The 17,126-nt window shown below is 34.1% G+C and overlaps 1 protein-coding gene across 1 annotated transcript in view; it reads left to right on the forward strand.

Annotated features, from left to right (window-relative positions):
* Positions 1-16,679, forward strand: part of LOC130237101 (calmodulin-binding transcription activator 1) — a 575,132-nt gene extending 558,453 nt beyond the window's left edge. The window contains exons 6-7 of the mRNA XM_056467908.1: positions 16,493-16,564; positions 16,674-16,679. Coding sequence (XP_056323883.1) covers positions 16,493-16,564; positions 16,674-16,679 — 78 coding nt within the window. The remainder of the gene's footprint in view (positions 1-16,492; positions 16,565-16,673) is intronic.
* Positions 16,680-17,126: the final 447 nt, after the last annotated feature.

Raw genomic sequence — 17,126 nt, forward strand, 5'->3', positions numbered from 1 at the left:
TTGGTCTTGGATCGAATCAGTGACTCTGCATAGTCTGAGGGCCTCGGGAAGAGTATCCCAAGGTGGAAATGGAGAATAAAGAAAATAATTAGTGTAGCTGATGTTCACAGTGTATATCAAAAATATTAAAAACAGAGCATAAACGCGATGTCTGCAGAAGTTGTTTTGGAGGAGACAAGCAGACATTAAAGGACCACAAAACCCCGCTGTTTCAGCAGGGTGTTTTCACACCTCTAGTTTAAAAAAAGTCAGCAAAGTGGGTGGGTCCTGCTCTGTTTAGGTGGGAGTGTCGGGGGAGGGAAAGAGGGAAGGTTTTGCATAAAAATGGGAGTTTCCGTTTGGGCACGCGCTGATTTTCACGGAGCAAAACAAACACAGACACAGGGGAGAAAGACAGTGACTGTGTTTACATGGACATCAGTAATCGAATTATTTGACAAATCATTAATTTGTCGACTTTAACTGCAGTTTGGCACTTTCACTTTCATTCAGGAACATTTCATGCATGCCACCTGTGTCAACCGAGATATTGGTATTTACATGTTTACACTCGAATAACAGCATTGACAGCGGATCTTCATTCATTCATTTTCTTCTCGGCTTAGTCCCTTTATTAATCCGGGGTCGCCACAGCAGAATGAACCGCCAACTTATCCAAAACATACTTTGTCTTTTATTGTTAAGTTCGTTACTATTCAGACACCTCACCTATATCTGTGCTGCTGTGTTCGCACATGTTTAAAATCCTTCAGATTAAAGGCAGGGCTTATGATTGAAATAGATAGGGCAACAGACCTGCTGCACTGCTGCACCTCATTTATGGTGTTTATATAAACATGATTATCTTTATAATGATATAACAATTGTGCTATATGTATATGAAATTACGAGTAACATATGAAATACGTCGCAGGGAATTAAATTACTTACTGTTTATTTCTCTGCATTTCAACTTTGTAAACTATAAAACATGGGTCTCCTTACGGTTTGTGTCTCATTTTGTGAGCCAACTGACAACAGTTGTTCGCTCCCCTCTTTTTCCCCTGTTCTGCTGGCCACGCCCACTCCTCCCTCTGCTCGCAGAGCTCCACACCCATCATGGAGCATTTTTTTCAAAGATTCTGAGGTAGACTTGAACCGAAAGAGGGGGGTTTATCGCCCTTTAATGTTCTCCTGATAACTGAAAAACTAAGAAAAAATAAGTTGATAAGTTACTTTTTTAATATATCAACTTAAAGATATATTTTATTGTATTTTTCAAATAATTTTAAACCTTTATTATTTTAAGTGAAGTTTATTTCTAAACTAATTTCGAGAGGATCACGTGCTTATGATTGCTTGCGACTGGTCCCGCATTATTCAATTTATTATTCACCAATCAGACGATTCCTAAGCCACTATAAATAAGTTCCATATAACAGCCATCATCGTTTTGAAGAATCCCCCCTTCCACCCTAACTCCTCCTCCTTTCCTAGATGGGTGGCACGGTGGCCCAGTGGTTAGCACTGTTGCCTTACAGCAAGAACTTCTCTGATTCTAGTCCACACCAAGCCAGCCGACGTTTCTGTGCGGAGTTTACACATTCTTTCCATGCTCACGTGGGTTTCCTCCGGGTTCCCCGGTTTCCTCCCACCATCCAAAAACATGCAACTTAAGTTAATTGACTAATCCAAATCATCACCATAGACATGCTCCTAAGTAGTTATCTCTTAAGAACAATCACTATCTGTTCATTAGCTACTACAGCAGGGGAGTTCTCGAGATCTACCTGAGCTCAAACTCCCCTCTCGCCTTGCAAATGGGAGGGAGCCCCGGGCTCGAGGATCTTATTAGCTCAGGGCTCTCTCCGGGGACAGCATGCCAAACAAGCTTTATAATCAATCATGAAATGTTTGAAATGTCTTTTTTTTTTTGTTTGTTTTTTTTTTTGTTTGTTCAGTTGTCAAATAGCATTTAATTGAAACCTTTTAAACATATTTAGTTTAGCATCACTTAACTTTTTTTTTTCTTAAATAATTGCAGCCTAAAATCAAAACATCGAACATCAGATGCCTAATTATCAGAATAGAAATCTGAAAAGCATTTTCAGTTCACTTCTAAATAGTGCGCAGCTCTGCTTACACACACACACACACGCGCACACAGGCATGACGTCATCTCTTTTCCCATCCACTGACTCTAGTGTGCTTTAACCTTGGCTCAGAGAGTGAGAGAGAGTAATTCTAACCTTAAAAACCTGCTGATTAAAGCTAGTTTGGAGGAATTCGATTCCGCTTAATGCCTTTGGCCCTCCGCCCAGCCCTGACGACGGATCGCCATTAACATCAGCGGACAGCATGTCTTCACTCAGCCGGAGACGTGAGCGGCACACAGACGCTCACACACATGTGTGTGTCTGGCACGGCCTGTCCCCATCACTTTCATTCAGATCTGTCTCAGATGATCAGCATCAAAACCGCAGCTCTGGTGTTTCCTGCGAGTCACACACACACAGCGCTCTCCTCTTGTTTCTGCAGACGCTGCATCCTCTGTCCTGCGCTTTTCTGTGCACACTCGTGCTCATTCACTGCTGATATGAGGACAGTCTGATGCTTTAATTCACCGGAGCTCAGGGTTAGGGTTCAGAGAGATAAAAAAAGGTTGTAGATAAACACTTTTTTTAATCAAACACACGGTCAGGTACACAGATAGACAGGCCTTGTTGACAATTTTAATATTCATTAATATTCACTTTTAGAATGGATGTGTATTACAGGCCCATAGCCAGCCTGATTAAATGGGTAGTTCTTTTTTCTCAATAAGTGGACCTTTTTATAGAGGTAATGTTGGTTTTATATTCGCACATTTAGAGTTTTCCATTAATAATTTAATTTCATAAAAGTATTATTTGCAAACTGTAAATCAGAATCAGAATCAGAAAGAGCTTTATTGCTCTTCATTTGTTTTGGTGACAGAGCTTCTACAGTGCAACAGGATTACAGAGACAGGACAAAAAACAGATAATAAATATCTTTTAAAAAATAGAAGCAAGTAGTGAGTGCAAATATACAGATTGACAAGTGTATGTACATGTTTATTACTATATACAACGTTATATGTGCAGCTGTTATGTGTAAATTGGCATGTAAAGTGTGTTGTTAAATAAGTGTATATGTGTATAAAAGTGTATAGCAAGTAGTGATGTTGGTTCCACAATTATTATCATCAAGTGTTCATGAGATGGATTGCCTGAGGGAGGAAACTGTTTCTGTGTCGGGCTGTTCTGGTGCGCAGTGCTCTGTAGCGTCGACCAGAAGGTAAAAGTTCAAAGAGGCAGTGTGCTGGGTGTGAGGGGTCCAGAGTGATTTTGGCAGCCCTTCTGCTCGCTCTGGATAAGTACAGTTCTTGGGGAGTAGGAAGGGTTGTACCAGTGATTCGCTCAGCAGTCTGAACTATTCGACGTAGTCTTTGGAGATCGTATTTAGTAGCTGAGCTAAACCAGACAGTTATTGATGTGCAGATGACTGATTCAATGATGGAGGTGTAGAACTGTTTCAGCAGCTCCTTTGGGAGGTTAAACTTCCTCAGCTGACGAAGAAAGTACAGCCTCTGTTGAGCTTTTTTGACAATGGAGTCAATGTGAGTGTCCCACTTCAGGTCCTGAGAGATGGTGGTGCCCAGGAACCTGAATGACTCCACTGCTGCCACAATGCTGTCCATGATGCTCAGTGGGGGGAGAGCAGGGGGGTTTCTCCTGAAGTCCACTATCATCTCCACTGTTAGACTATCATCTCCACTATCATCTACACTGTACTAAATAGCGAAGTCATATTAGCAGCCAATGACTATCAAAGTACAACATTGTTCACAGTCAAATAAACAGTGTTCATGTTGTTTTCAGATCACATTTGCAGGTTATTTCAGACCGAAGTGCCGTGGTAAACAATATATGTGGAGTTTGTCACAAGTTGTCACTGAATGAATGTGTGAATATAAAACCAACTTTACCTCCATGACTTTTTGGGGTTATTCGCCTCATTTTCTGTTTAATTATGAGGTGTAAATACTGCATTTTAGTGACATTTTAAGCACTTTTTTTTTAAATAGCTTGTCAGATGGTCATCAGAACCAAACTTTTCGATGTACCAAAACAGTTTCTTAAAAATGTTGAAAAAAACACACTTTAAAATACTCATTTATTTATCATTCAGAAAAATTTAAGGATTCATTTTTTTTATTATTATTAACAACTGTAGCTTAGACAGTACCTTCAACTTTCCTCTGTTAGAATTTGGACATTTGAATAAAACAATAAACAATAATAATAATAATGCAGAGCTACACAGTTTTTTCTACATTTTTCTCTCGCAATAAAAGTTTATTTGAAAATTCATGGATAAAAAGTATTAAAATTACCTTTAATATGGGCAACTTTTGGTGCTTCACACCTTTTTATCGATCATTTTTTGTTTCATGAATATCATCCAAAATTTAGGATAAAAGTTACTAGTGAAATGTTTTCTCTATTTAACAACAATACAGTAATAGTCAGTAGTGTAAGATGACTTTACTTTCGTCAGATTGTATGTTTTCTTGCACGGATGTTGGAATAATAATTGTTTGCATTAGCCAAAACTGATTAGCTGAAATCACGACAGGATTCCGTTTAGTCTTAAAGTCTTCTTCGATGGGTTATTTTTTACAATTTATGATGGAAAAGCAGTCAAAATAGGAGAAATGAGCTCATGTATGGGACAAATTATGGACCTTTGTCAGTGAGGGGTGGGTCTTTCGAACCACCTGAACCACCCCTGGTTAGGGGTCTAAATTGATAATTTACTCACCCTTTGTCATCCAAGATGTGAACTTCTTTCTTTTGCCAGTCAAAATAAAAATTAAAGGGATATTTCATCCAAAAATTGCTCTGCCATATCTAGCAGTAGTGCTTCATTATTTTCTGCTCAAATCACTGATGACACACACACACTGTGAATGAGGGAGTTCAACACAAAAGGCTCTATTTTAGCCATCTACGTGCAAAGTCTAAAGCGCATGGCGCAAAGCATTAAGGGCGTGTCTGAATCCACTTTTGCTATTTTAAGGACAGACGAATCCGCTTTGCGCCCCGGTGCATGGTCTAACAGTGTTGAGCTTATTCTCTTAATGAGTTCTGGGTCTGTTTTGAGCATAACGTGCATTAAACCAATCAGAGTCTCCTCTGCCATTCCCTTTAAGAGTCAGTTGCATCGTGCCATGGCACGTTTGCTATTTACATGGCGGACTTTGTTAGTGGAAAAACCGAATGCTTCACCAGCGAGAAAACAGTTAAACAGATCATCTACAGCAAGAGGATAAAGTATGAGCCTCCTCCATTCAGCCTCTTTACTTTACTTTTACTCTTTACTCCTTTACTTTCGTGGATAAGGAAACGGTGTTGTACACACTAGACATCCATTAGCCTTTTTATTTAATTTCGTTTGTTAAGTGCAAAGATTTGTTTCAAAACTATTTCTAAATTCACTTCTAATTTCCAGCAAACAAATAATTGAACAATAATAACGAAGTGTGGTCCAAAAACTGTTATATCCAAACACACGTCCTGTTCTCATACCCCAAATGGTGATGCAGACGCCTCCAAAACCTGACAGGTGGACAAATCTAATCTCATTTTAATTAAAACAAATATAAATATTCATATAATAAATTATACTGCTGATAATAATAACATTATACAAATGGAAATTGTCATGAATAAACTGAAAAAAGTCCCTGAGATAAAGAAACTTCTAAAAAAAATTATATTTATGTAGAATATAATAATTTTATAACATTTTGTAACATAATTTTGTCTCACAGCAAGAAGGTCGGTGGTTTGAGTCCCGGCTGGGCCAGTTGGTGTGGGTTTCCTCCTGGTGCTTCTGTTTCCCCCCACAGTCCAAAGACATGCGCCATAGGGGAATTGAAAAACCTAAATTGGCCGTAGTGTATGTGTGTGAATGCAAGCGTGAATGTTTCCCAGCATTGGGTTGCCGCTGGAAGGGTATCCGCTGCATAAAACATGTGCTGGATAAGTTGGCGGTTCATTCCACTGTGATGACCTCTGATTAATAAAGGGACTAAGCCGAAAAGAAAATGAATGATATTCGTGTATTGATGTACATCCTGTGTGTATTAAGTAATGTGTAAGCGTTTAAGGCGCACAGCTAACACGTTCTGTGCTGGACTTTAGACTTTTAGTTGGTCAATTGGGCAGTCTATTTTAGTTCATCCAAATAGCATCATGCCAACAATGCGCCTTAACACGCCTCCTTTCTAGACGGGAACACCCATGAGTCCACAAAGCGGCGTGAATGTATTTACTATTTAAACAATGTGGCCCAAAATGGGAAAATTGGGCTTGTGTTGGTCTGAAAATAGCAACAAATCGCGCCAAGCATGTCTTGCACCTTAAAGCACCTGTTGTATGATATAGCCCAAAGACTTTCTGCCCAGAACCATCATGCAGTTGGAAGGATTCTGCTGCGTTTCTCTGGCTCTCTTTCACACCATGGTTCCTGCGCTTTGCTACACATTCAGCCTGAATTTACTGTTTGATCTTGTTTTTTTTCCCAGCGTGAGGAAAATGAGTATCAAAGGCATTTTTTTGCATCATTTAAAGGCCTCATAGTCAACACTTTTGCAGCATTTGATTTCCTCCCTGAACTCCACTTATAATGTTAGTCAGGCTTTCTTTCAGCAGAAAACTTGTAAAAAGCTGTAATGTTGACTGTTTTCACTCTCTCTGACCGGAGATTTTAGAGTATTAGCTTTTATGCAGAGGGTAATGTATCTGTTTGTGAATGTGAAAATCTCTGTTTAAATGCTCAAAGTACATGGAAATAAGGTTATCCTGGTTTTCCAAGTGCTGTTTTATGGCGAGAAAAACAAATGTTCTACACATTTTCAAACATAAAACCTTTGATTGATAATTTCTAAAAACTAATTCATTTAGTCTTTCCCATGATGACAATATTTTACTAGATATTTTTCAGAATACTAGTATTCAGCTTAATGTGTCATTTAAAGGCTTAACTAAATTAATTAGGCAAGTCATTGGACAACAGTATTTTACAGTACAGTACTGTACAACAGTAGTTTTAGTAGTTTAATATTTATTTATATATTTATTTAATTTTTTTATTTAATTTAATTTTACTTTTTTGATTTTTGTTTTATATTATATTTTATTTTATATTTTGTTTTGTTTTAATTTTTAGTTTAGTTTTGTTTTTTAATTTATTTTATGTTTTTGTTTATTTTGGTTTTTGTTTACTTTAGTTTTTGTTGATGGTTCAGTTTAGTTTTGTCTTATATTTCATTTTGTTTTTTGTTTGCTTTAGTTTTAGTTTAGTTTTGTTTACTTAGGTTTAGTTTTGGTTTAGTATAGTTTTTTGATGGTTTAGTTAGTTTTGTCTTATATTATGGTTTTGGTTTTGGTTTAGTTTTGGTTTAGTATAGTTTTTTATTTTATTTTATGTTTTTTAATTACTTTAATTTTTCTTTTCTGTTTTGTTTGTTTACTTTGGTGTATGTTTTGTTTAGTTTTGTTTTATATTTTATTTATTTTATGTTTTTGTATACTTTAGTTTTTGTTTTTTGTTTTGTTTTGTTTTGGGTACAAAAATAGAATTGGGATTGGGCCTAGGTCATCTGACCAATAAGAAAAGAGCGGGCTCTTAGAAAGGAGGATTTTAGAAAGAATGTCACTCGAGATTCTATAAAAATTTTAAATGTACAGTTGAAGTCAGAATTATTAGCCCTCCTGAATTATTAGCCCCCCTGTAGATTTGTTCTCCAACTTCTGTTTAACAGAAAGAAGATTTTTGCAAAACATTTCTAAACATGTTTTGTTTTATCCTTGCCATGATGACAGTACATATGTTTTACCATATATTTTTCAAGATACTACTATTCAGCTTAAAGTAGCATTTAAAGGCTAGGCAAGTTAGGGTTAATAAGGCAAGTCATTGTATAATGATTGTTTGTTCTGTAGACAATCATAAAATGCTTAAGTCTAAAAATATTGACCTTAATATGGTTTTAAAAACATTTAAAACTGCTTTTATTCTAGCCGAAATAAAACAAATAAGACTTTCCCCAGAAGAACAAACATAGTCTGAAAAAGAATTCCATGCTCTGTTAAACATCATTTAGGAAATATTTGGGGAAAAAGTCACATGAAGGCTAATAATTTTGACATCAACTGTATATCATGAGAAAATAAAAGTTATTTTTTGTACATTGAATGTGTTTAAAGTTATTTTAAGTAGACTACAAACATGAGGAACATTTAAATTCCATAATAAGGGCACTTAAAGCAGTCTGTTTTTCCTGCTGTGTCCTTATGACCTCTGTTGCGATTGGCTGACCTCTTCGCATGTGTGATGAGGGACTAACGATGCCCACGCTGAGCTGAATACCTAATCGCCGTTGATATGCAAATTTCTACAGCCATATGGAAATGTGCTCATGATTCTGATATCATTATCAGGATGCATGTTTTTTTTTATAGCTTAGTTTGGTCTGGAGAGGGAGATTTGTGATGTAGTTTGTCTACGTAAAATATAATATAGATAATTCTCTTGTCTGTAATGAGCTTGGTGTGAGAGTGTGTTTTAGTTTTAACCTGACCTCAGTCTCCTTGACATACAGCATCACTGAAAATGTCAGCATATGATATTTTAGGGGTTTGGAGATTTGAGGTTCATAATTATTAAAAGTTCATGCGGTAAGAAATGAAGTCAGAAGATTAAAACGGCTTGTAGAGCCTGGGTGGTTATTGTTAAGTCTTGCTAAAATCATAAAGAATAGCGTAGTTGATATAATAAAGTTAATGTAAACTAAAATATACATATTACATAAAATTAAAATAAAAATAAATAACAAACACACAGCCTATGGTTATTGTAGTTAAATACGTTTAAAACTATAATAGATATAGTGGAATAAGCTAAAGAAAATAAAAGAAAACATTAAAAAGATTTGTATTAAAGTATTATTTATATATCATAATATACTATTAATTTAATTCAATAGAATTATATATAAATGTTATTTATATATTATATTATACTTTTAATTTAATAGAATTATATATTAAAATATTATTATATAGTATAAAATACTTTTAATTTAATAAATTATATATTAAATATTATTAAAATATTGTAATATACTTTTAATGTAATAAAATTAAATATTAAAATATTATTCATATTATATAATATACTTTGTTTGTTATGATTAAATATTCAAATATTGTTTATATATTGTAATATACTATTAATTTAATTTAATATTTTTATATATTCTAATATATTTTAATATACTTTTAATTTAATAGATTTATATATATATATATATATATATATATATATATATATATATATATATATATATATATATATATATCAAAGTATTATTGATTTATTGCAATATACTTTTAATTTAATAGAATTAAATATTAAAATAGTGTTCATATATTATAATATACTTTGTTTAATAGAATAATATATCCAAGTATTATTTATATTTTCTAATATAATATTATTAAATTTAATATGATTATAAATTCAAATACTGTTTATATACTGTAATATACTATTAATTTAATTTAATATGATTGTATATTAAAATATTATTCATATATTATAATATACTTTTAATTCAATAGATTTTATATATTCAAATGTTGTTTATAAATTGTAATATACTAATAATTTATTTAATATGGTTAAATATTCGAATAGTAGGTGACGCAGTGGCGGAGTGGGTAGCATGTTTGCCTCACAGCAAGAAGGTCGCTGGTTCAAGCCTCAGCTGGGTCAGTGGTATTTCTGTGTGGAGTTTACATATTCTCCCCGTGTTCATGTGGGTTTCCTCCGGGTGCTCCGGTTTCCCCCACAGTCCAAACACATGTGGTACAAGTGAATTGGGAATGCTAAAATTGACTATAGTGTACAGTATGAGTGTGTGTGAATGTGTGTATGGATGTTTCCCAGTGATGGGCTGCGGCTGAAAGGGCATCCGCTGCATAAAAAATATGCTGGATAAGTTGGCAGTTCATTCCGCTGTGGCGACCCCAGATTAATAAAGGGACTACGCTGAAAAGAAAATGAATGAATATATTTAAATATTATTAATATATTTTAATATACTTTTAACTTATACAGTATTTAACTTATTTTTTTATTTATTTAAGCAATATTGATATATTATAATATACTATTATTTCATGTATTGTGATTATATATTCTAATATTATTGATATATTATAATAAACTATTAATTTAATTTAATTGAATAGTTATGTATTAAAATAATATTTATCTATTATAACATAATTTTAATTTAATAGAATTATATGTTTAAATAATATTGATATAGTTTAATATATTTTATTTTAATAGAATTATATATTCAAATATTTATATATTATAATATACTTTTTATTTAATTAAATATGATTATATATTCAAATATTATAATATACGTTTACATTAGTTTGTATATGAAAATAATATTTATATATTATAATATCAAACTAATTTAATTTAGATTTTTGCCAAGGAAAGTTTAATATTTAAATTTATTTATTTAAATATTATATAATATACTAGTAGTTTAATTTAATACAATTATATATTAAAATAGTATGTATATATTATAATATATTATTTATTTTAATTTAATTTAGATATTTGACAAGGAAAATGTAATAACTTAATGAAGAAAAAATAAGTTTTATTTCATGTACTCAAGTTCGTTGACATACATATTAATACAAATTAGATAGACTTAGGTATTTAAAAAAGAAGTAAATTATAAATAAAATTAATAAAAATGACAAAAGCACACAATTTAATTTTTCATTATTACACCAGAAAAAAATTAAATTACTCATTTTTAACTCATAACTTATAATTAAAAATGACAACAGATAATATTAAAACAACTGCAGTTAAAATTCCAATGCAAAAAATCAAGTTAAAATGATATTGCAGTCTTAATAATCGCAAAGTAGCACTGTGTAGAGCACTTGAAAAATGCACAAACTGAGCAGCAGGACGTCTCTCCAGGGATCATTGTCTTATCTTATGAAAACAACATATCAGTGTCCCGAGAAACACTGTATGGCAGAATCACACCAGCAAAAAGACTCACATTTCCCCTGTGGAGATATTTAGATATTAGCATCCAATTCAGTGCTGATACACCCCTCTGAAAGGCACCTTGGTGGCTGCGTGTGTGTGTGTGTTTGTGTGTGGGAGCGCGTCTCAGACACGACGATGGCGCTGATCTAATCGTGTGAATGTAATTAGGCTTTAATTGCTCAGCGTGTGGCCCTCTGGCATCTGTCTGAGTCCCAGACGGCAAATAATGCCCTGTGACGCGTCATCTCCCAATCTCACTGTTACCAAACACCTCCACATTAAACTCCCACTGAAAACAAACACCGCTGATGCACTGACGGAGATATGACGACACACACACTGCACTGTACTGTACTGTACTGTACTTCAGATGTCAGGAGCTAAACACTCTTCTCCACATGCAGAGAGGGAAATATAAGACAAAAATCAGTGAAACTCTGTTTTTATTAGTAAAATAATCGCATGGACATTGATTTCTTATTTTTATTTTTTCTTCAGAAACCGGCAGATGTCCAGAGGTATTTTGGATCATTTTTGTTTAAGAAATGATTTTATTTACTTTACAAATTGTTTGTCAAAATGATTAACTCTCCTGTGAATTTTGTGTTCTTTAATCAAATATTTCCCAAATCATGTTTAACAGAGCAAGGAAATGTTCACAGTTTTCTAATAATATTTTTTCTTCTGGAGAAAGTCTTATTTGTTTTATTTCGGCTAGAATAAAAGCAGTTTTTCTTTTTTAAAACCATTTTAAGGTCAATATTATTAGTATTAGTTAATATTATGACCTAATTACCATAACTTGCCTAGTTATCGTAATTAACCCAGTTAAATTGCTCTTTAAGGTGAACACTAGTGTTATGATCACCAGCAGTGTTGCCCTTGCAGGCTACATTATCATTCACTCAACTATTCATCTGCCACTGAACTGAACTACAAATCCCATCATTCCCTGCACTCACACACCAGTTCCAGATCCCCCTTGATTGTACAGATACAGCTTGAGCTGTTTAGGACTAATAAACAATGGACAATAAACACAACACACACACACACCACACCCCTTTACTGAGTCTTGTTAGCTGTAAGTGAGCAATTCTACGTGTTTTCTCTGCCTTTTCTAGCCTGTTTTTGTTTTGTTTTTTTTTTTTCTTTGTTTGTTTCAGTGTTTACATTGTTTTGCTGCCTGTCCCGACCATTCAACTGTGATTTCGACTACACTTTGGATTACCTGCATGCTTCTGTCCTTCCCTGTTTTGACCTTTGCCTGCCTGACAATTCTCAAATAACGCTGCATTTTGGATGCTTGGATCCTCACCTCCGTTGTCAACCCAGTTCATTACAGCTAGTATCTTGCAAAATACATTGTACAGTAAACTGTTATGTACTGTCATTATGGCAAAGATAAAGGAAATTTGTTTTTAAATATGTTTAGAAATGTGTTTAAAAAAAATCTAAAATCTAAAAGAATTAAAACTTAAAAGAAGGGTGAATAATCCTGACCTCACTGTAAATAAAAAGAGCAATTAATTGACTTTACTTAAAGTGAGTAAAACTGTTACCTTAACATTTTTATGTAAATGATCTATGTGCATAAATATAAAATAAGCCAACTTAACAGTTGCAACAGGTTAATCCATTTCTTTAAGTCAACTTGACTTTTCTAAGATATTCCCTCACTTTTTTGAAAATTCGCAGTTTCTTTGGATTTAGGATTTATAGTTATGTTCTTGAGTAAAACATGTTTTGTGTTGTAAACAACTAGCATCAACCCCAAATAAAAAAATTTTTTAATTAAAATTAAAATAGTATGAAATAACAATAAAAGGGTGACATTTCTAAACATGTTAAATTCATTTTTGGACACAAAGATGACACCAATGATTAAGTAATATGGTAATATCAGCAAAAAAGTAATACAGCTGAGAAAATAACTATTGAACATGCCATCACTTTCTCAGAAAACATATTTGTAAAGATGCTGTTCTAAAGATGAATTTTACAGAGTGTTGATAACAACAAAAGAAATTCATATAGGCAAAGAAAACACATTGAATTAGTTTACAAATGAAGTTCTGTGTAATAAAATGAAATGACACAGGGAAAGGTATTGAACACATGAAAAAAGGAGGTGTAAAAAAGCAGTAAAGGCCAAGACAGTAGCTGAAATCTCTTAGTAACCCTCTGCCCTTCCTCAGTTTAAATGAATAGCAGCTGCTTAAGTCCAACATCTATGAAGAAGATGAAACCAGGGTGAACATTTCAGCAAGACAATGAGTCAAAAACACAGCCAAGGAAACTCTCAAATCCTTTCAGAGAAAGAAAATCAAGCTGTAGAATGGCCCAGCCAATCACCTGACCTGAATCCAATACAAAATAAAGCTCAGATTTGATAGACGAGACCCACAGAACTGTAAAGATATTTACACTCTGTTGAAGTCTGTGAAAAACTCACACCTGAGCAACGCATGTGACTTCGTTCTCCATATGAGAGGCATCTTTAAGCTGCCGTCACCAAAAAAGCCTTTTATATATAGTATTCAATACATTTCAGTAGTTCAGCACTTTCTCCTTCTGTCAGTACATTATTACACATAACAATTTTTTTTGTTTTGTTTTATTTTTATGTTTGTATTGTTTGGGTTTCTACCAAAATCTGCTTCATTTCCATGTCAACAGCTCCTTTAGAATTATTATTTATTAAAACACAGTCCTTATTTCCCCCGCTGTATGTAATAATTTGTTTTTACGTTTTATTTTTAAAGGTATGCAACTTTTTTATAGGGTAAAATAATGCTGTCACTTTAATTTAGATTATTTAACTGCCAAAAATTTGGCCACAAATTAAATTAGCTGCTCTTATAGCTTGTTTCATAACTCAGACAATTTAGAAATATTTGCTGGACTGTAAATTTAACAACTTTACATTATTAGCCGCTTGTAGCTTAACTGTCACAGATTTACTGCGTATTTAATAGTGTGTGTGTGTGTGTGTGTGTGTGTGTGTGTGTGTGTGTGTGTGTGTGTGTGTGTGTGTGTGTGTGTGCGTGCTTGCGTGCATGTGTGTGTGTGCTTCATTCCTGTAAAATTCAGCCAGCCAAATGTACAATGAGATCTGAGACAGGTCTCGTAATCCTGTGCTGTAAATAGACTTACAGTCCTCCTGTTATTGACCCGATATGAAGGACACCAGTTACACACACACACACACACACACACACACACAAAAGAGAACGTCTGAAGAACACATCCTGCTGGTTATTTTTATCTGGTTATAAAGAGAATCATACAAGGAGGGATTGTGTGTGTATGTGTGTGTGTGTTTTTATGTGACAGGATGAGGGAAGACGAAAGAGGTTGTGTATATATGAGTGTTTGTGTATAATATTATGATTTGCAGCATTCATTGTTCAGTTTTGTGGAAGTACAAAGCTGCAATTGATAGTATGGGTTCATAGTTTTATGGTTTGTGTTGTGGAATTGATTGTTTTAACCCCTTAAAATCAAGATTTAACTAGAAGTGCAGAGACTTAGTTTTGAAAATTTTATTAAAAATAAAACACAAAACTATAGCCTGACTTTTCGTAAATGTGTGTATTTTGTTCTAACTTTGATATTTTATTAAAGTGCACCTATGATGAAAAGCATCTTTTGTAAGCTGTTTGGACAGAACTGTGTATAGGTATAGTGTGTCCACAGTCATATTAGAGTGATATAAACACAATAAGTCTCTTTTTTTTTATTTCCTGACATTAAAATAGGATCCAAATCCCTCCATTTTGAGGCCCACCCCAACATGACGTAGGAGGGGCGATTCACCCGCCCACTGAATTGATTGACAGCTACGTATTAACATAGTAACGCATATAATCATATCAACAAGACAGGACAACCAGGATTAAAAGATCCTGTTCAGCTCTCTGTGATCATCAATCATCATCAAATGTGATCAAGAATGAGTTTCACAAGTTTAAAATGTGCATGTTTGTAATTAGAGTGATTTTACCGTCTTTACTTTATCACCAAATGCCAACTGACCCAGCCAGGACTCAAACCAGCGACTTTCTTGCTATGAGGCACTGCCCAGTGGTGGTCTAATCTAATCTAATCTAATCTAATCTAATCTAATCTAATCCAATCCAATCCAATCCAATCCAATCCAATCCAATATAATATAATATAATATAATATAATATAATATAATATAATATAATATAATATAATACAATACAATACAATACAATACAATACAATACAATACAATACAATACAATACAATACAATACAATACAATACAATAAAATATAATATAATATAATAATATTTTTCTGAATATTTTTCTAATATTTATGTTTTATGTTTATTTGTATATATTTGTTTATTTATATTTATATATCTTGGATCATTTTTGTTTGGGACATAATTTTCTTTTGACTAATTGTGTATATGCACTGGAAAAAGACTTGTAAATGACTTTACGTAGTAAAAAAAAATAATTAATTAAAAAAATAGAAGTTATAGTCATAGAGTTCTAGTAGTCATGGTAATGGTAGACAGTTCATTGTTCTCCAAAGAACTTTTCAGTGAACGTTCTAAAATGAACCTTACTTTTATTATGAAGACAATTGTAAAAATCTAAACGAACATGGTTCGAACCTATTGTATTACATTTCATTTTTTTTCTCATGAAACTGTACATAACTTTTTTCCTAAGTGTTCAAAATTTCTATGTATTTTTAACCAGCTTGCTACTAGGGTAAAACTAGGATGTTGTTGGAAGTGGTGTTAGTGAGGCCAGCAGGGGGCGCTCAACATGTGGTTTGTGTGAGTCCTAATGCCCTAGTAAAGTGAAGGGGACACTATACTGTCAGTGAGCACCGTCTTTCGAATGAGAAGTTAAACCTATAGGTCCTGACTCTCTGTGTTCATTAAAATTCCCATAGCACTTCTCGTAAAAAAGTAGGGGTGTAACCCTGGTGTCCTGGCCAAATTCCCTTCATTGGCCCTTACAATCATGGCCTCCCAATCATTCCCATCCACTGAATTGGCTCTATCACTGTCTCTCCACTCCACCTACCGTGTGTTGTGAGCGCACTGGCACCATTGTCCTGTGGCTGCCAGTGCATCATCCAAAGGGATGCTGCACACTGATGGTGGTGTGGAGAGACCTCGAGAACTTAATGGCCACCGGTGTCACTAACAACAAGGGTTTCTGAATTCTACTATAGCTCCTTTTTTGTAGCTGATTCAACTTTACCAGTGTTTATGTGATTTATTGCTGTAATGTTTAACTAACGGTGTGTTCTGTGTTTTATTTCAGTGTCTGTACGGCTGCTATGTCCACTCCTCCATCATCCCCACATTTCACCGCCGCTGCTACTGGCTGCTTCAGGTAGGACTTTAGTTCCTCTAATCCAAATGATGCGTTAGATCCAGGACTAACTAAGATGTGCCTATAAACAGCTCTTGTTGCCAGATCTTTGCTTGTCTCAATTGGACAGTGGTAATCGAGAGTCATAAACATGTATGTCAGAGCTTATTAGCAGATCTAATCAGTCAATTTTAACCCTAGATGTTGTGTTTGTGTGCATGTAGACATGTCACAGATAGACAAGATCCACTTGTTCTTTTTGGGCATTTTCTAAGACTACACAGTTCTCTTTGGGCATTCACATAGAAGCTAAAATCGATGTGAATCTCTCTGAGACCAGTGAAAACTACCAAAGAGTTGTCTGGAGACTGACAGAAACTATAAGCTAGCGGGACGTGTGTTTTTTTGTTTTTTTTTGCACCGCAAGCATCATCAGCGAAGATGTGCAAGCTTTTATTTCTCAGCCACATCATTTACACAGTCTCCAGCTGGCCGTCAGACCGCTGATGCTGCACGGCCAATCACTAGACATGCTTCTATGCAAAGTTACCAATTTAACTTGTATGGGATATTGGGATATGAT

Source organism: Danio aesculapii, chromosome 11 (assembly GCF_903798145.1).
Source record: "Danio aesculapii chromosome 11, fDanAes4.1, whole genome shotgun sequence".
Classification (NCBI taxonomy): Eukaryota; Metazoa; Chordata; class Actinopteri; order Cypriniformes; family Danionidae; genus Danio; species Danio aesculapii.